Consider the following 20,565-nt stretch of genomic DNA (forward strand, 5'->3'; position numbering starts at 1 on the left):
TACGGATCTTACTTATCTTCTTATAACTGTTAGTTAACTTTGCGTAAACGGGTACTTATCTTATATTCACTTATTCAACATATTCATATAAGTTCGCGTAGCAAATAAACAGTGAACTTGCAATTCATACCCAATATACTTCAATGCATAAAACAGGAAAAAGACACACAGAATGATAAGAAACTTCTCTTTATTATTTTCTCCAACGGTTACAGACTCGACTCACTCTGCGCACTCAGCTGCAGGGGTTTGCATACTCAGCTGCGAACTACTAGGCCTCTGCACGCTCAGCTGCAGAGCCTTCTCCTACTCTATGACCCAAAGACACAGCTTTACACTTCCACTTAGACTCAATGCTTCATCTTCTCTTAGATTCTTAGATCTAATTAGCTCCCTCTACAACTTAGAGCCTCGCTCTATTTATACAATCCCATGGTCCGCGAACCATGGGTAGAACTCCCAAGCCGACATTACATTACAAAAGTAAGGGCAGACAACCCTGTGACTCAATTACAACTTCGCGCAAAATGCCCACACTTCGCGGAGTATTTACATCAGACGTAGTCAAAACTTGGGCTTTAAGCCCCAAAACTTGCCTTGGGGGATCCCGCACCGAACATTCTAGCCTGGTCAATCCACTATTCCTGGTGGATATGGTTAGATTCAATTCGGAAATTACCAATACCCACAGGGTATATCCAAAGGAACTGTCCAACAAACCTTGTAGCAGGAAGGACAACCCTTGCAGCAGTAAGGGAAACCACTGCAGTAGCAAGGGCAACCCTTGCAACAACAAGGGAAAATGTTGCAGCATTAAGGGAAATTGTTACAGCAGCAGGGGCAACCTTTGCCGTAGTCTCAACAACCTTTGCAGCCGCAAACTCAGTTTGTTCAGCAGCCTACTCAACCTTTGTACTCACAAGGCCAACCTTTGCAACAACAAGGTCAACCTTTACAACAGTAAATTCAGCCTTTGCGACAGCAAGGCCAACCTATGCAGCAACAAGCTTCACATGCATATAAATAAGGTCAACCGTTGCAAACACAAGGTCAACCTGCAGGGCCAATCTCTTCAGTTCTAGGGTCAACAAGTCCAACAACCTTACAATCTGTATCTTGCATATAATGCTTATCAACGGCCTATGGTAGGTCAATATTAAACCTATCCTGGAAAATATCCACCTTATGGTCAAGGTAACCCTCAATGGGGGCAAAATCAAATCTTGTATGAACAAAAGCCTCCACTGTGGGGGTTGAATCCTTACCAGCAAGGTTGGAACCCGCAGAATTAGAAGAGGAGGTGGGTGAAGTTGAAGGACGCAGTAAGATTGAAGGTGACTTAGATGGAGTGGATGCAGAGAATAATAGTGATTTAGAAGACTTCATTGGAGTTGATGAAGGGGATAATGTTAGATTTTCAAGTTCATATGTCACTTCATCATCAACGGGCGATGTAGGAGTAGAAGGCATTGTGATTGTAATTAATTGACACTCTAATTATGATAGGGGCACCCAGATTCTCTAATTTATGCTCTAATTTCTACAGAGATGGAATCAACTTTTACTCATTTTACTCATTTCCCATAAAGTGTGCAGACAATATGAATATATATGACTCTTTGTTTGGAAATATATTCTTCTTCCCATCCCTCTCTCAAACGACACCACCTTTCATATCTACCACCTTCCCCAACTATTGTGAATTAGAATTGTTGATTTTTTTTTTAAATTTTGGTGTGTATTATCTATAGCCATGTGGTTTTCAGTTGGAGACTTTCATACAAGCTGGTGTTTCTTAATAGTCAACCGTATAAACCATTCCAAACATAATCAATGAAAGTCAACCAAAAACATTATTTGAAACCACTGCCATGAGTAATGAAACAACCTAAACCAATATGAAACAATTAACTCAAATTCAACCTTAGAAAATGATAATCAGTCATAATCAATCAAAGTCAACCAGCCAACTAACCAACATAAGAGATCAAAAAATGTAAGTTTTTAACAGCACCATCACCCTAAGTATAGTAAAATAGACTTAAGTACCTCCAAGTAGTCTCTCCAACTAAAGACCCACTCTTCATCATAACTATTTGATAATTTTCCTTAAAATACAAAAATCAAATATAAATGGAGATATTAATCCATATTATAACACGAGTATTCCATATATATAGCATATGTAGGACACGCTATATGTAGGTTATTCCCAAGGATGAAAACCATTAGATTAAGCTTTATTCACCTAAAGACCACCTTCCCCAACTATTGTGAATTAGAATTGTTGATTTTTTTCTTTTTTTTGTGCGTTATCTATACACATGGAGTTTTCAAGTGGAGACTTTCATACAAGGTGTTCCTTAACAGTATACTCTATCATTTATTGCTCTACACCCCATAGGATAAATAAGAATTTTCGAATTATTGTAAAGGTAAGGGGTTAATTAACCACAAAATCATTGATGGAGTTACATAATGTGAATTAACAAAATGTTTATTTGACAACAAGTCAAAATCTATTTCATCTAATATATCACCACAACAACAAGGGTTGTGGGGGGGCATTTTACGTGTACATTGACTATTTAATTTGCTATAATTACAAATAAGAGTTTGGTTAGAGACACAAATGAGGAGTTTCCTACATTTCAATTCAACTTTAGACAAGCATGTTTCATGATTAAAATCCACTTGGTGGACATTTTTATCCACTCTTGTGCAATGGTAAATTGATGCAATGATAACCATCAATAACATGCAATAGATAAACTATGTGAAAAGTGAGTTCCTTGAATGAGCCCCTATATTCAAAAGCATTAATGGAAAAATTTATTTCAGAACAATTTCTCATTTGAAACAAAATGAATATTATGTAACTTGTTTCCTTTACATTGTTGTACAAAGCTTTTGTAATGCAATCAAGTGCGGTGATCCTTTTGCATTTGTATGAATAAATACATATATCACAAACGATGTAATGCACAACTTGACCATAGAAAATTAGTAAGCATACATTATGTGTTTGGTATTACCCTATGAACAAGGCCATGTAGACAATGATTTGTTTGTTTTCCCCTAGTTGTGCTACATTTTCAATATGAAAGGCACATATCATTTACTAGCATGGTTATCATTATCATAGGATACACTAATGTTGATGATAGTCATCGATAACATGCAATAATTGAATGATATGAAAATACATGATACCATTGAATGCAAGTCAAGACTAGGATTATACAAAATGTACTTAAATGAATCTTTGGATTCCAAAGCATCAATGAAAAAAGTGATTTCAAAACAGTTTGTAATTAAAAACAAAATGAATATGATGTAACTTGCTTCCTTTCCATGGTGGCACAAACCTTTTGTAATCGCATCAAGCATAGTGATAATTTCGCCTTTGTATCCATAGAAACATAATCACAAATGATGTATTACACAACACCCTTAACCTACAAAATTAGTGTCAATTCTTATGATCAGGCTTTTATTTATTTATTTTTCTGTGTTATCTAATCAATTTTGGTTATTCACCTCATTAATTTGTTATAGTGTCATTTTTATAATTAGTTATATTTTGGGCTATTCATCTCATCAATTTGTTATAGTTTTATTTTTATAATTAGTTAGGAATGAAATGGCATTATTTAGTTGTAAGTTTTCTATTTGAATTTAAGGTGCATGAAGGTTTTTTGATTTTTTTTTCAATTTTTTTAATTGATGGCTTAAATTGATTCTCAAAAGAATATGCTCAACATATACTTCATCTAAATACTTATCAACTACTATGATGTGTTAAAAAAAATTGTTAAATCACATTGAATCTTATTAAATTTAATATATTTTTCCTTTGATTCAATGTCGATGGTTTGCCCGGCACGCCCTCTACAAAGCCCACTATGGAGATGTTTATATCTTGAAGAATAAATTTACAGAGAATTTTATGGGAGGACTCCTTCCACGTGGGCTTTCCTAACATGTTCTTTTGCATTCTTGTTGAACATTGTCTTGGCTGGGGTTCAGTCCACGTGGGACCTGTGGCTATGGAAAGATAATCATCTATGGTCAAGAGAAATTCTCCATTAAGCATATCTGCGGTGCTTTTTATGCAGCCTCTGTGGAACTTGGAGATGAATATGGTTCACGGTAACTATGGTTGATGGTTTAATTGTACCTTGAAATGAAAATGAAATGAAATGATATTTTAATGTCCACGAGACTAAGAATAGTCTATGGGACCATTAGTTCCCTACTTTTCACCTTTTTCAATTCAATAATTTTCTTATTCAAATTGATGATGGTTTGGCCCAACCTTCCAACAATGCCAAGAAACCGATGCTAACATATTCCCATAACTTTCTTTGATGTCTTTGAATGCATCAAAGTCCAAAATGAATTTTTTTTCCGATTCCACTACCCAGACATGCAAAATGTACACAATATTTCTTCCCATTCTTCTTTAGGCCTTTTCCACTGTCCTGTTTCACACCAAAGTTGATGCGAGTTGGTTCTTGATTAAGCAATAAGAACATTTTCCCTCCACGGGATGCTAGATCCAATGAACTCTTTTTCTTGTAGATCACACGTAGGGTTGAATTCCTTAATGTAGAACTTCTTCTTTCTACCCAACTCTTTTCCCCATACCCATTTACGGAACTTCTCCACAACAAAATCCTTTAGCTCCCTTCTATTTGTGGGACAAGCATTGAGGTAGATATTCCATTTTTGCATCCATGTGTAGTTTTGTTTCATCCATGTTTTATTTCTTTCACTCATGCCTTCATTGAAGATAACATTAGACCATCTACCTACTCCCATTTGGTCAATTATTTTTAGATATCTTATGAGCCGCACCATAGCAATTGCTTTAATGGGAGTTGCTCTTGTTTCACTCAACATTATCTCATAAGGTATTGAAATTTTTATTTTGAACTTGCTCGTGATCAAGCATTTTTGGATTTTCTCAATTTTTTTTCACTTTGAGATGGGGGTGCTTCTAACCTGCAATTCACACCCATATAGCATTACTGGACAAACTAGGAGTCCAAAAAGCACTTTAATCATTTTCCAATCCCATAACTCTACGTCTCTACTTCTATTTTTGAGAGCATATAGTGTTCTCCATCCTCCCCAAATTCTCTTCTTTTTGCAATACATCCAATTAAGTTTGTTGTTGAAATCAATCCTAAGGTACTTGTAATCATTTACTTCTTCAAGAATGTTGCCTTCACAGAAGAACATATGTTGGATCTGCTTCCTTTTATTAGAGAAAACCATTATTTTTGTCTTGCTAGTATTGACTTGCATCCCTATTTCTCTACAAAAATGATCAAGGGCATATAGTGCATCTAAAATCCATGGGCCAATTTAGAAATCAACAAAAGATCATCAGCATATAAAAGAAGCTTTATCACAAACTCCCCCAATCGAACACCATCTCCACCTTGTAGATTTAACCACTCTTCCATTTTATCAATATATAAACCAAAAAGAGTTGGATATAGAGGACAACCTTTCTTGACTCCAATGTCACTTCTAAAGCAGCCTTTCTGAAATACCCACTAAGGTTCTAATTTTGACTTTCACCTCTTCATAAACTCTATGGGCAACGGCTCTATAATGAAAAGGAATCTCAAGTTCTTCCATTCTATGCCACAACTTATCTCTAGGGACTGTGTCAAATGCATTTTTGAAGTCAACAAAGCAGCAGAATACTTCTTCTTTTTCCTCCCAAACCTTTTCAACAATGTGTCTCAATGTGATACCATGATCCACTGTAGAATGCTTCGGCCTAAAACTCACTTGTCCTCTTTCCCTCTTTCATTTTACTTCTACCCACATATTGATTATATTTTCTACCATGCTACTAAAAAGATTTTCAAACAAAGGATTGATCATAATGGTTCTATAATTGGAAGCATTATTAATGCCTCCACTTTTAAAAAGGGGTATTTCTAGGCTAGTTGTCGAGTCTCTTGGGAATCCTTGTTGAATGATGTTGTTGAATATTTCCATGATGTGCGGTGCAAGAGTGTTCATTCCCCATTTTAGATACTCTACTTGAAGTTCAACCAAGTCCTTTGCCTTTCTTGTTTTCATCTTCTTATTTCCCATCTCCACCTCTTGTAACATGAAGAGATTTGTAGTTGTGTTGATCCCGGGGGGAGGCTCTACCTCTGATTCTTTCTCATAGAGTTGTCTTGCATATTCAAACCATTGATTCCCTGTAATATTATTTTTAATTTGCTTCTTCCTTAATTGAAGTTCCTGCCAGAAAAGCTTTGGGTTATTCTTGCTCAGATATATTACCTCTTCTTGCCTTGTTTGCATGAACTCATATTTTTCCTTTTTAGTATTTTCTTATATAACTTTACATTCATCTTCTCCTTGCTTGCCTTTTTCAAGGTTCTCCTTGCGATTTTTCATTCCTCATCAAACCAAGCATTTACAGGAAAACAATTTGATTCTGATATCCTATTTTTTGCTCTTTTGCACTTCTCAAATGCACTTTGAATTATATTTGTTAACTTGTGATTGTTGAAGCTTTTGAAACCATTTTTCTCCTTCTGAATTAATCTCTCTAACATTTTCTTGAAGATAGTGTACTTTTCTTGTGTTAAAGGAATTTTGCCCCTTAATAGTGATTGCTGAGAGCATTGGGTTTTCCTCCTATATTGCCTTTCTTCTTACCATGATAACTTTATATAAATTGGGTTATGGTCTGATTTAAGTCCCAAATATGCTCTTCAATCTTAACTTCATCTATCTTTTCTATCAAGCTTTGTGAACACATCACATAGTCAACGACACTTGCCCCATTGTATGTGTTGCAAGTGAAATTCCCAGACCTTTTCCATCTATCTAGACCATTGCAAATAATTAAGTTGAAAGAACCACATAGTGTAAGCAACTCCTCTCTAAAATGATTGCTAATTTTTTCATCTTATGAACACCTTACCCATCGGGGATTCTCCTCTTCAGTGAGAAAAATAGTATTGTGATCTTCTTTACAACAAAGAATACTAGCTTGATGATTTATTGTTCTAGCATTTAAATTTCCCACTAAAAGAACTTCTCTCTCCTGGGAGTACACAACAATATCTTGCTTTAAAGCTACATATGGATCCTTGTTGTCTAGCCCCTTATTTTTGTAAGATTTTGAGACTTGAGGGGAAAAATAGCATGCTGCAATTCTTATGTGATTTCCATTCTCTGATATTTTGAACCATAAATATTGTTTATTTTCATCTTCTTTCATTAACTAAATGTGACGACCTTCTTTCTCTTTCACTAAAACTAGTATTCCCCCATACCCTTTGTCGTTTTCTACTACCTTGTTCTAAAGTGCTAACTTCAAATAATCGTCAAACACAGGGGTTTTGCAACCATCTTGTTCATGAGTTTCTGTGAGACAAATTATGTATCTACCTTTTGTAATAGGCCCTAACCTAGGTCCCCTCCTCCAACGGTAATATCTACAATTCCAAAAAACTAAACTTAGCTAGACCTGGGTAGGATTTGACTCCTACGAAGTTTGGAACATAAGACTCAAATTTGAGTCTTCACCCCTTTTCATCCATGGTGATCTTGTTGTTTTAATCCCTATTATAGAATTCTCTATTTTTTCTTTACTTCCATCTTGCTACCCTATTTTGCCCTGAGGCCCAAACACTGTAATAACTTCTTTGCCATTGTACAACCATACCCTTTTTCCCTTCATTTATTGTTGTTCTAATTTTCTCCACTTCTTCCCTTCTCTCCTCTTGTTGTTTGCTAGTGAAATCTTCATCTAGGAAGAAGTGTGAGCCTTTCAAGAGTTCCTTTTTCCCAAGAGATGGTGTTTGTCTTGCACGCTTTCCATGGTGACTTTTATGGGTTGAGGTCTCTCTTCACATATCTTCCCCACCCTCCTTTGTTAGAAAATTTTCCCTTTCCAATGTAGTTTTTATTTTAGAAAGTATCTTGTCAAATTGAGAGTACTTTCATTCTTCCCATAATCTCTTAGTCCCCTGATAATGAATTTTGTGCCCCTGTCCTTTCTTTCTTTGTGTTCTCTTTCCTGTGATCTACGAGCACTTGCATCTTCTTCTTCCTTTGTCCTTATGTAACCATTAGCGTATTCAACTCTACCTTTGATTTCTTTTGGACTGTCTTTCCCATTGCTCTTTTTAGCCTTCTCTTTCGAAATGTTTGTTTGCTGAGATACTTGTATATCTACCTGAGTTGCTTTAGAAATTATCACATCCTTGTTTGCTGTTATTGATTCTTTCATGGTTTGCACGTTGTCTTCATGCTTTTACATTCTTGTTTTCCTATCTCTAGAGCCTTTTGTAACATTGTTACATGTTCTTTTAAAATTATATTACCTTCCATTAAACATTGATTTGCAACTATGATCTCTGAAATTTTGCGATCTCTTTCTTATTCTTTGGCTTCCAATGCGATATTGATTTTATGTTATATTAAATATTAATTTAACGTTTGTTATATTTTATATTATATTGGCTTGTCAAACACTTTGATCGAATGCTATACTGATTTTATGTTATATTAAATAATAATATTTGTATCCTTTCATTCCCCAGCTTTTGGGTTAAAGCTAGAGATGCCCCGATTGTTCTAGAGTTTCAAATTAATGTAAATAGGAGGGAAGGAGTCGTAGTTCCATCTTTTCACACAAGATGAAACTTCAGATCAGGTGAAAGGGTTGAGTTGGAACTGAATAACATGCATCCCTATGTTTTCACATATGATCACATATAGACAACCCCGAGTGTCTATCTGATCAGAATTAATATTCCCTCTCTTGATCAAAAACTCTATGAATGCCCACTCATCTTTGGCTGGCCTCTTGGCTAATATCCTATATTCAAGGTAGTGGTTTTGTGTATGGTGAGGAGTGGGTGGTTTTTTTCTCCTCAATGGATTTATGTTTATGTTTAATTTTGTTAATTTATTGCAATAGTTTTATTATTATTATTATTTCTATTGTTATATATTGTTCAAGTTTTGGGCTATATCAACTACATTTACTAATGTGGTTGTGCTAATTCATAATTATTTAGTTCATTTCTTTTGAAAGTTCATTTCCTTGAAAATATTATTGTAGAGATAAACTTTAGGATTAATTATTAGGAATGTGGAATTAAAAAAAACAAATTTAATTTACTCTTTCTCACAATTACCTAAAAATAATCTTATTTGTATTCACTCAAGTTAAATTTAGTTATTCAATACTTTATAAAATAAAATTAAAAATTAAAATTAAAAAATAGAAATAAACAATGTTTTATATTGTTGAAACATAATGAGGAAGATTATTCTGGTCAATGAGGAAACCTCTAATTCGGTTGTTTCCTTGGCTTTAATCACTCCTATTGAAATGTGGGAATCAATCCCTTTCAATAAAGCTATGAGGGTTGGGATCTCATTAACAAGCAACATATAAATTTTGTGAGTCACAATTTTTAAGAATTTGGTGAAATTGTAAATATGTAAATATGATAAATATGAACTCTTAGAATAGGAATAGGCATAGAGTAATGACATCTAATGTTTATATGTATTCTTGTTTAATCCCAAATAAATCAACTTCAGAAGTTATCTCACTTGGTTTGACATGGTATCAAAGCCATCCTAATTCCATTCCCACTTTTAGATTTGTCATTTTCCTATCTCTTTCCTAGTTGTAGTGTTCTTTATGGCACTTTTACATCCTAACCTAGCTCTATTGGGGTTTGATTTCCTTACCCTCTCTTATCCCATCCATGATTTAGTCCTCTTGTGACTTGGATTTTTTTTTTGTATTAATGCGTCTGATAATATGAAAAATCTTCTCCCATTCACATGATTTGTCACTCTCGGTAGATTCCCTTCTCTTGTGGGACATAATTGCTTGGTACCACAAACAAGAGATTCCACCAAACCATTGCTTGGTACCACAAACAAGAGATTCCACCAAACTATAGTCTTACTTTTTAGTACATTGAAAATAATTCCACCATATAATAGTCAAAATCCACACTTTCACAATAATATAACTAACTAACAAACAAACACAAATTATAAAACAACATATATAATTCAAAAACAAATTATACTAAACAAAGACAAATTATAAAACAACATATATAATTCAAAAACAAATTATACTAATCAACTTAGCCTGACCTTAGTTTGATTGAAGGTTGTGTTTAATTTATGATTATTATGTTGAGAAGTTCAATTCACATGCTCAAGAGGATGTGTTCAACAAAAATATTTAGCAAACAAATTAAGACTATCTTTAAAGGAGAGTGACCCACTAGGAAGAAACACATATATTACATCATCATTACATTATCATTATAACATCGTTGCGTCAACAGATGATAACACATCATGTATAAATCATGATTCGAACCCGAGTGGGGAGGTCATTAATGAACCGTCCTAACTACTCGGGATAACGTCCACATACGTACAAATTAAGACTATCATGTTTACATGTTACAATAAAAGTGTTAATTAAAAGAAAATGAATGTAATTTCTTATAGTTATAAATACACAAACATATTTTAGTTTTGTCTATTTTATTCACTTCCATTCATACTCTTCTTCTCCACCGTTCCACACAAATTTCAAGTGATACATATCGAAGAAACGAAACAAAATATGTATATAAAATAACAAATAAGGCCAAATGAAGAAAATTACAAATTACAAATTTTTCACTTTCCTAATGCAAAAAGTACGACACTTTGTCGCAAAAAAGTTGACCAGTCGTGCGCAGTTTTGTTGTGTAAGGGGTGGCCCGTGAGTATTAAAAAATCCAAAACGAAAGTCGTGAACGTGCAAAATAAAAGGTTAAAATCTTTTAATCCAAAGTAATTTTTAAAAGGCATGTCTCACAAGGGTACGAAAAAGTGTTTAACATGAGTCAAGTGGGTGAAAAAGATCACATGGATGGTGATATATGAAAGTTTTTTCAATACGTGATCATCCTTTTTAAAAAGGAATTCTTATTACATGCAAAAGTTATAAAACCTTAAAACCTTTTTAAAGGATTTAGAAATTTCTTGAAAGTTTTTAAATAAGAGTTTAAAAGGGTTCATAAAGTTTAAAGGGCTTTCATAAAAGTTCTTTCATAAAGTTTTTATGAGTTATAAAAGGTTTTGAAACTCAAAGTTTTTAAGGTGTTTTTTGAAAAGGATTTTATAAAATAACAACGAGGGTTTAATTATTGGAAGAGTATTTTTTAATATAGTGTTAATAAGTTTCCAGTCTTAGTTTCTAGGGAAGGATCATGATGTGTGGGCTATTAAGATAGAGCCTATGTTGAAGGCGTGTGATATTTTGGACTATGTCACAAATGGATTTTCCGAATTTAAAGATGAAGCAAAAGAACGAGCCCTCACTAATGTAGAGAGGGAACAATGGCAGAAAAACAAAAAGAAGAATGCATAAACGTTGCAACTTATTCAACAAAGAGTGGACCGAGTAGTGTTCCAGAAAATTATGATCATGTCTTCAGCGAATTCAGCATGGGAGACTTTGGCGACAAGCTACAAAGGTATGACCAAAGTCAATATTGTTAAGTTGCAGAATACTAGAAGAGATTTTGAAAGTCTGCAAATGAAAGAGACATAGGACATCGATTCATTCATGAATTGTGTCATGATTGTCATAAATTAGTTAAAAAATTATGGCGATAATATTAAAGATCAAACAGTGGTTGAAAAGGTCCTTCGACCTTTTTCTACCAAATTTGGCATTGTAGTAGCAGCCATAGAAGAAACCAAGGATTTGGAAACGTTAAGATTTGATGAGTTGATCAAATCAATTCTATCCCATGAGGCAAGGATAGACAAAAATAAGGATTCCACTTTAGAAACCGCTTTCAAAAGCTAGGTTTCTATTTCAAGAGACAGAAGTCAAGGCAAAGGTAGATCAAGTGGCAGAGGACAAGGTGGAAGATCGGGTGCTCAAAGAGATGACAGAGAAGAGCAGGAACAAGAAAGTGGAAGCAACAATAGAAGCTTCAACAACAATTAAAGAGTTGATAAATCCAAGGTGAGGTATCATTACTATAATAAATTTGGTCACTATGCCTGTGATTGCAGGAAGAAGATTGTTGATCAAGGAAAGTAGAGAGCTAATGTCACTACAAAGAAGTAACCACATGATAGGCAACAATAATTCGGTTGCAAATTTAGATCAATATGTGAAGACAAAGGTAAATTTGGGGACAAATAAGACTATGGATGTAGATGGAAAAGGAGTGGTCAACATTATCACCAATTAGGGGGAGACGAAGACAATTTTAGAGGTATATTATGTCCTAGGTCTCAAACATAATCTAATAAGTGTTGGTTAATTGTGATACCCATCTTTTTCTATGTAAATATCTTTTATTTTAGATTGAACTATGTTTAGTTGTGATGGCTAGAAAGCCATAGTGAACTTGATTTGAAATAAAGTATGATGATGTAATAAATAAATTTTATGAAAGAAAAAAATTAGAGATTACTGAGGAAAGAAACACTTGAGTAAAGAGATCATTTCCCAGATCCGAAAACTAATTTGGATGGATAATATCAAGACAAACTTCCCTAAAATCATTCCTAAAAATCCCTAGGGGTTTCTTAATGAGATTTAATATGATTGAGAGAAAAATATATTAAATCACTTAGTCTAGAAAGAACACTGGGTAAGGGTGTTGATGAGCTTCATCATTGGGTAATTATATGGGCCTTAATTCACCTCCTATCTAGTCAAATCAACTCTTCTCACAATTTATTACATGTTTTGATTATATTTTGTTTAATGAGATGAGTTAAAGTGAAATATTATGCCTAGTGGACTAATATGCATTGAATGCAGGTTTGGAAGAGAAAATCAAGGAATTTTGGCAAGACTAAGGTTCAAAACTCGAATGGGACAAGGGAGAGAGATTGTAGGAGGTAAATCCTCCTCATTTACTCCTCCCCCATTCGAATATTCCTCCATTAATCACGCCAGCTCAGAGTGCAATCAGTCAAGTCATGAAGATCAAAAGGCAGTCGAGAAAGTGATAGACAAAGAGTTAGTTCATCTCGATTTTGGGAGCCGAGCCTCCCTAGATTTAAGGAAGTCATCAGGGACTTCAGTTGTATAAGTAGAGAGGCCTAGAGCCTCATTAGGATTCGAATTTTGGTTGTAAAAACTCTAGTTATTTTCGACCTCGAGACTTGTGGAAGACATTGATGTAATTTTCTGTTTTTATAATAAAAATGAGCTTTTTCTTGATCCAGCACTGAGTGAACTCAGAGGGCTGAAGCTCTTGGGTTATGGCCCAACCCTAACAGTAAAGGCTCCTCTTCTTGTATCTGTATGCTTGGCTTAGTTTCATAGATTCATGGTTAAATTGTCTTTAGAATCATTTCATTGCAAGTAATGTGGATTTGATTAGTTGTTTATTAGTTTGCTTCCATTTGTGCTTTACGTTAGTAGAAGGTTAGAAAGGATAAAAGGAGCTCCAAAAAGTTGTCAGTAGGTGTCTTGGCCTCACCTCTTCCCTCAGGGATCATGATTTGAGGAAAAGACCCTTATGCAACCCCAAAAAGACAGATTTCCATTTTCTCATAAGATTTAGAGTTTACTGTACTTGAACCAACATTTGATCAATTTTGCAAGTGTAGGATTTAATTACCATCTCTTCCATCTTCAGTCTTACAATAGATCACATCTATGATTCCATTTTATTCAGCAACTTTCCTTATGCGTGAAGTAGACAACTAGTTCATTAAATTATGCTTTCCTAGCTTGTTAGAATTCTTCTTGTTTACATGACTTTTTGGAAATTATAAATGTTTGATGGAGAGTAGGTGTCTCAGAAGTATAAAGAGATATCATAGCAGGAAACCACCTTCCAACTTCATCCATCCATAATCATTCCTTTCTTTCACCAAGACCTTCACCAATCTCATCATTTTACATAGAAATTCCTCCAAGCATGTTGAGCAAATCCAACCATCTCCTAACCTTCGCTTTGAGTCTAAGTGATACTAGGAATTTTATCACTCCATTCCACCCATCCACCACGAACTAAGCCTTCCATCACCTCCAGAAACCATCGTTTTTCTCTCGGCTGTATCCTGTAGAAATACAGGGAATCTTGTAGGTTTCTAGTACATCCTGTAGGTTTTCATGTAGTGGCCTGTTTTGAGGCCGAATTGAGGGAAAGCCTCCAGGAAGCCACACCAGGCCACCCAAGGGTCTCCCAAACCTTCCAACCATCTCCCAAACCTCCCAACCATCCACCAGCATCACTAAGCCACCTGCCACATCACCAAAAGAGATTAGGGTCTACACTTGATCTTCCATAAAAAGAATAAAAAGAACAAAACAGATTTATTTCAGTCCTTTACATGCACAATAGTGATGTTTGATTTCTTGCACTTCCATGCTTTAGATAGTACCATTTCATACATGTTATCTTGGCATTCTTTTAAAGCATAGTTTCTCAATATTTAGTTAGAGAATGGTGTGTTTCTAACATAGGATTTAAGTCATTTCCCTTCTTGTAGTAGACAAGCTTTCTCCTAGAGTAGATTTCTCTTTCTTTCATCAACAATCAAGCTTCTTCTAAATCCATAGAAGTCTGGCTTGAAAGCCCTAGTGGTCTCTCACCAGCTGAAAAGTGACCAAAGGCATAACCATCACTTTTACTTGTGTATACAACACTATCACCTCCAAGTTTGTACGAATCCCGAGTTTTTAAATTAAAGCTCGTAGCTCCAGGAGTTGCAACATTCTTGTTGCTATACTAGTGCTCATCACTTTTTGGCGTCGTTGCCAGGGAGGTGTCTGAGTAATATGTGATTATTGCCTTCTTTCTTCTATTTCTTGTTTCTAATATTATGCTATTAGTTTCATTTCTGCAAAAGTAATTTAGTTTGCTTCGTTTTTCATTATGCATTCTTTGCTTTCCTTTCCATTCTGCAAGTAAGATTTCAATCAAGTAGTTAATTTTTCATTCAGTCAATGGTTTTCATTCAGTCTGCAATTTCAATTCTATAATTTCTTTCAAAGTTTGAAAAAACACAAAACCAAACAAAAACTTTTCTTTTCATGCCGCATAGGAATAGGGATGACTTAGGGAAATTTTTTCCAAATACCCCCACTACATCAAACAACTAACCTTCCATCTTCTTCAGTGGTTGTGAACTGGAGGAACCCTTAGGTGAGAAACTAGACATATTTGAAGAACTTACAGGGGAAGAAGAAGAAGGAGAGCCCATTCCTACTGAACCTATGGCTGAAAATAGAAATGGCAGAGGAAATAGAGAAAGAGTTGAGGGTGCCTTCCCCATCAAGGAAACCAATGGGGATACTAAGATGAAAAATATAAGCCCTTCTGCCCTTCCTCATTTCCATGGCCTGACCACAGAAGACCCAGATGAGCACAATCCTCTTGAAGAAGGCAGCAAGCAAAACGATGAAGAAAGCAGTCATGTCAGCCTCAAATTGAATTGAATAACTAAAGGACAATCATGTCAGCTCAATAAAAAGTCACAACGTTTCACACTGTCATGTCAGTGTGAATACATGAACAAACAACTATATATGAGCAGCTAAAGTCACCACTGAAGCTCAGAATCTCGGACAAGTCTCTACAATCTCGGATGGGTGCAGGAAGTTCAGGATCTCAGACAAGGTACAGTGGTGCAAGAAACTCAGATAAAGGCAACAGTTCAGTATTTCGTATGAAGGAGGATCACTGTGATTTTCGAATATACATTACAGTGGTACACCTTCTCAGTATAATTGTGATCTCGGTGCAAGGAGAATACAATTACAGTCTCGGTGGAGGTATCAATAAGAAAGACACAATCACATTCTTGTCATAACTATTATGATAAGGATCTCAGTGTACTCTCTTGACATACTACTAGATGTTGTCATAAGTCTCAATACAGCAGTGTTGCAACAATAATGATCGTAGTGATGACCTTGATGGCAGCAATAGAAAGAACTTGTTGATATGGTGATGAAGCAAACAATGGTGCAACAGTAAGGACCTCTGTCGTACTACAATGATAATCTCAGTGAAGCAGTAATGATGATGATGATCTCAGCAGTAAGAAGAAGATTGGTGTCTTGGTCTTGGAGTGGCCTAATAGGTCAAGGGTCATGGTCATGGTATTTGTCAATTGGAATCTCTGTAAGAAGAATTTTGTGTGGGTTTTCCTTTCCAAGAGGGAGAGGTTTTGGCCCTGGCAGAAAGCCAAACATCTTGTGTTCTTGTCTCTTTGTTTTGGTAGCTATTTGATGAACTAAAGAAGACACACTCTAATAATAAGGAAAGATTGTACTAATAAGAAAACGTCTCAAATAGTTATCATGCTAAGAAGAATCACATTAACTATAATTGCCCTAGATTCTTCAACAAAGACCGCATTCCTCAATGGCACAATTGATGAGGAACTCTATATAGAACAACCCTTGGGGTTTGAAGTTAAGGATAGAAAGGCATATGTTTCTAGATTGAAGAAGGCATTATATGGCCTCAAGCAAGCACCAAGGGCATGATATGCTAGGATGGATGCATACCTACAAAGATTAGGCTTCACAAAGAGTTATGGTGATCAGAACCTTTATATTAAGGTTGTGAAGGGTGAGTCGGTAATCATTCTTCTGTATGTAGATTATTTTCTCTTGACAGGTGTAGAAAGTCGAATTGAAGAATGAAAAAAGAAACTAGCAGCAGAATTTGACATGAAGGATCTAGGGCTTGCTATCACTCAAACTAGCATGGGTCCTAGAAGGGGACCATAAAGGGGCAACTGCTAGGTCAAGGGCAAAAATGGAGAAATAGCCCATTGTTGTTGGAAAATGTAACTAGGTCCGGTCTTCATTTAATGTATTTGAGTCATCATGTAATGTACTTGTCAAAAGAATAAAGAAATAATTTTTATTATTATTATTGTGATTTATTAAAGCATGTGTTTCATGCTTGGGTTACCATGTTTTAGGTCAAAGTCCCCATTGAGGACTTCTAGGATTTATTCTGAGTCAATAGAGTCATTGTACTTTTAAAGAGACCCTTCTTGGGCTTTTGAATCAAGTAAAAAGGTCAAGTATTGAGTCAAATATAATTTATGTACCCTCCACACCAAGTCGGCCTAAGGACACTAATTCAACCTCACATGGAGCCTATAATTACAAGCAAATCGAATTCATTTGGAGCACACTCTCACACAAGAACTTCGATATCTCTTGAAGCTGGGAAAAGTGCAAAGTCTGAAGCCGAGAAGCCAAAACAAGTGTGAGTTGGGTGGAGTCTAAGGAGAAGAAGAAAATCGAAATTTGGTGCCTCTCTCTCTCTATTTCTTGCCCTAGATTGGGAGATCGAAGTCTTTCAAGTTTCACTGATATCGGATGCTGCCTAATGCCGGAAGCAGCTGCCTAGTCGAAGTTGCTGGAAAGAGATCAAATATCTGGGAGGCTAACTTGGTGTGGAGGGAAGGTTTGGTCTTTGTCTAGGGTGAAGAGTCTCAAAGAATACTATTGAAAGGAATAATTTTCTTGACAGGGTTTTCCCCTCGAGGAGGGTTTTTCCCTAGCATAGTACCTACATCTGGTGTCCATTGTTTTATGTGTTGCTGCTTTGGTAATTGATTGATGAACTCAAAGAAATAATATATAAAGAATCGTAATAAAAAGAACATCGCAAGTAATTATCAAGAATAAGAAAATCTTTCTGCCTTTCTGATTTTCTAACATGGTATCGGAGCTTTGGTGAAGAAAGAAAGAAAAAGGCAGTCTCAAGCACTTGATCAAGGAACCATTCAAAATGATTATCTAAAGGAAAGAGTCTACTATATTCAAGGAAGATGTCTAACACAATCAAGGGAGAGAACAAACTTGAAGGAGCCTTAAATTATAAATCTTGGAAGAAGAGGATTGACCTCATCCTTGAAAAGAACAAAGTACTAGACTTGGTCAAAGGAAAAGTAATGAAGCCTATAGATGACTCTAGTGATGCTAAAAAATTGAAATTCATGTAACTAGAATTGGTAGCCATGACTCTAATGGTAGAAAGAATAAAGGACAACCTTGTCCCATTCATAGCCAACATCGATTATGCTCAGGAAATGTATGAAGCCTTGTCAAAGTTATTTACTATTAAGAACATTGGTCAAGTAGCAAGTTTGAAGAATGAGCAAAGGACCACAAAGATGACTAAAGAAGACACAATTGCATCCTTTGTGAAGATAGCAAGAACCAGGGATGATCTTTTGGCCATTGATGAAATTGTTCTAGACAAAGAACTCGTGATCACTGCTCTATTAGGATTTCCACCTACTTGGGGTGCATTTGCTGCAGGACTTAACAGTTGGAAGGTAGCTCCCACCTTCACAGAACTATGGACTGCCTGCAGTCAAAATGAATTAAGGATGTCATTAGTTGTCAATCCTGAAGAAGTATCAAATGCCTACATCGCTCAACATAAAGGAGAGAAATCAAAAGGACAAAGGAGGAAAGTTGACATGTCTAAGGTAGAATGCTATCAATGTAATAAGAAGGGTCACTGTAGGAGTGACTGTCTCGACAATCCAAGAAACAAGAAGCAAGAAAGAGATCAAGCCAACATTGTTGAAGAAGAAGACCCAAAGAAAATCAAGCCTGAAGAATCTGACATAAGGGACTTACACTACTAAGTCCTTTGCTTTTAGTCTTAGATATTCTATTTTATATTTTTGATATTTAGAATTTGGAGGTTTTAACATGTTTTTGGAAAAGATATTTTTATTGTTTTCATAAGTTTGTAGGTATCCCTCAAGCTTTGGAGGGAGCCCCCAACAACTCCCAAAGATAAGTATCTCATTTCCTTTCAATTGCTGGTTTCATGTACTCATTTAGTTTTGATTATATTAAATAGTAATCATCATTCTTCCTCTATTGTCTTGATTAGGAGAACATATGATATATTATCAAGGAGTATGAAAGAGGACCTCTCAAGACAAGGTTTGTCGAAAAACAAAGATATGCGTTAAAGCATTGAATTCTTTATTGTTTATGTTTATTCATTTGACAATCCTTTACTAACATTGTTGTGTCTAGCTATATTGAATCATATTGATTCTTATTTTGGGTGATTCATCACTTAATAAATCTACCCCACTCCTACTCTTAACTGATTTTATTTTACCTTAGACAAGTTCTATGGAAAACCCTAACCTAAGGGTATGCTAATGTGAGCGTTTGAAACCCTAAACTGCTCAGGGTTATTGAGAAATGCTATTTGAAGTTCTTATTGATGATGTCATGTTTGAGATTTCGGTATGATCATGAAATCTTAACTTGTTAGGGTTGAGTGATGTTTCTCTGAAATCTTGAACCTTTGCAATTTTGATATTGTAGGGTTTGTTTTGCTATGAAAGCCTAGATCTTTAGGGTTTGGTTGGGCCTATAAGCAAAACCTTTGTTATGTATCTGAAAGAAAGATCCTAGGAATGAAACCCTAGGGATATATAGATGTGTCCTTTTGGTAGAACCCCTAGCTTGGTCTAGGTCAAGTATATGTCTAATGTATTAACGATGTCTGACATATGATGTGCTTATGATAAACTGATGAATTCCTAGATATATGTGTTAACCTAGTTATCGATGGTCATAAGTCTTAGGATTTAATATAAGTCCTTGTTTGAGATTCTAGGATGATGATTTTTGGAAATCTAGGGTTTTGCAACTAAACCCTAGTAGTAGTTAAATTCTCTAGTATGTGTGATATAACAATCTGAGATCTATTTATATAATGATTATTGAGATTGTGAAAAATGAAATTCTAGGGTTTTGGAGTTGAACCTTAGTAGAAGTAAAATCTCCAATGACAATATGATGATTCGAGATTTGTGTAAGATTGTTGAAATATGAGTTTTGGTTAGGATTGATGGTTGATTCAAAATATAGGGGTTGCAACTAAACCTAGTGGAAGCTGGTCATGTTAATGACTAAGATGTGATTGGTTTTGATTGATTCTCTTGTATGAAATCTAGGATTTGTATGAATCCCTAGTGGAAAATCTAACATATGAATTCTGAAAGTTGTTAGATACCTTGTATATCTATATTTGAATTGTTCCTAGGGTTTGTTATATGTTGTAATAGGGTATGTTACACCTTTGAAAGAAACATTGAAAGCCTAGATGGAATGAAAATTGCTACGAAATAGTCTAGGGTTTATGACAAAGTCCCTAGCAAGATGTTGAAGAGTATACATCACTTGTTTGGGTATCTGATATGTATAAAGTTGAAATGATTATGTGATTCTGCTATGGCTAACTTCATGCTTCTATAAATTTGGTTGTACTTGCTATCAAAGTTGTGCAGGTACATCATCTTCAAGTTGGTGAAGACGATCGTAAGTAAAATTGATGTGATAAGCATGATATATGAATGACTCTGATAAGAAGAATGAAAGCCATGAAAGATTCTTTGATGACGTAAAGAAGAAGTAAATCTCCCTAAGTTAAGAGGGAGTCTGGATGAAATCTCCCTAGGATAAGAGGATGGTTGAAAATATTCTTTGTACAA

The 20,565-nt window shown here is 35.2% G+C and overlaps 1 protein-coding gene across 1 annotated transcript in view; it reads right to left on the bottom strand.

The window, feature by feature from the left end:
- Window positions 1-638: 638 nt before the first annotated feature.
- Window positions 639-20,565, bottom strand: part of LOC149164294 (uncharacterized) — a 64,687-nt gene continuing 44,760 nt past the window's right edge. The window contains exon 7 of the mRNA XM_089429432.1: window positions 639-899. Within this exon, the coding sequence (XP_089285558.1) occupies window positions 639-899 (261 nt within the window). The remainder of the gene's footprint in view (window positions 900-20,565) is intronic.

Source organism: Pinus tabuliformis, chromosome 5_1 (genome assembly GCF_031772625.1).
Source record: "Pinus tabuliformis cultivar Carrire ecotype Pingquan chromosome 5_1, CPIR1, whole genome shotgun sequence".
Lineage (NCBI taxonomy): Eukaryota > Viridiplantae > Streptophyta > Pinopsida > Pinales > Pinaceae > Pinus > Pinus tabuliformis.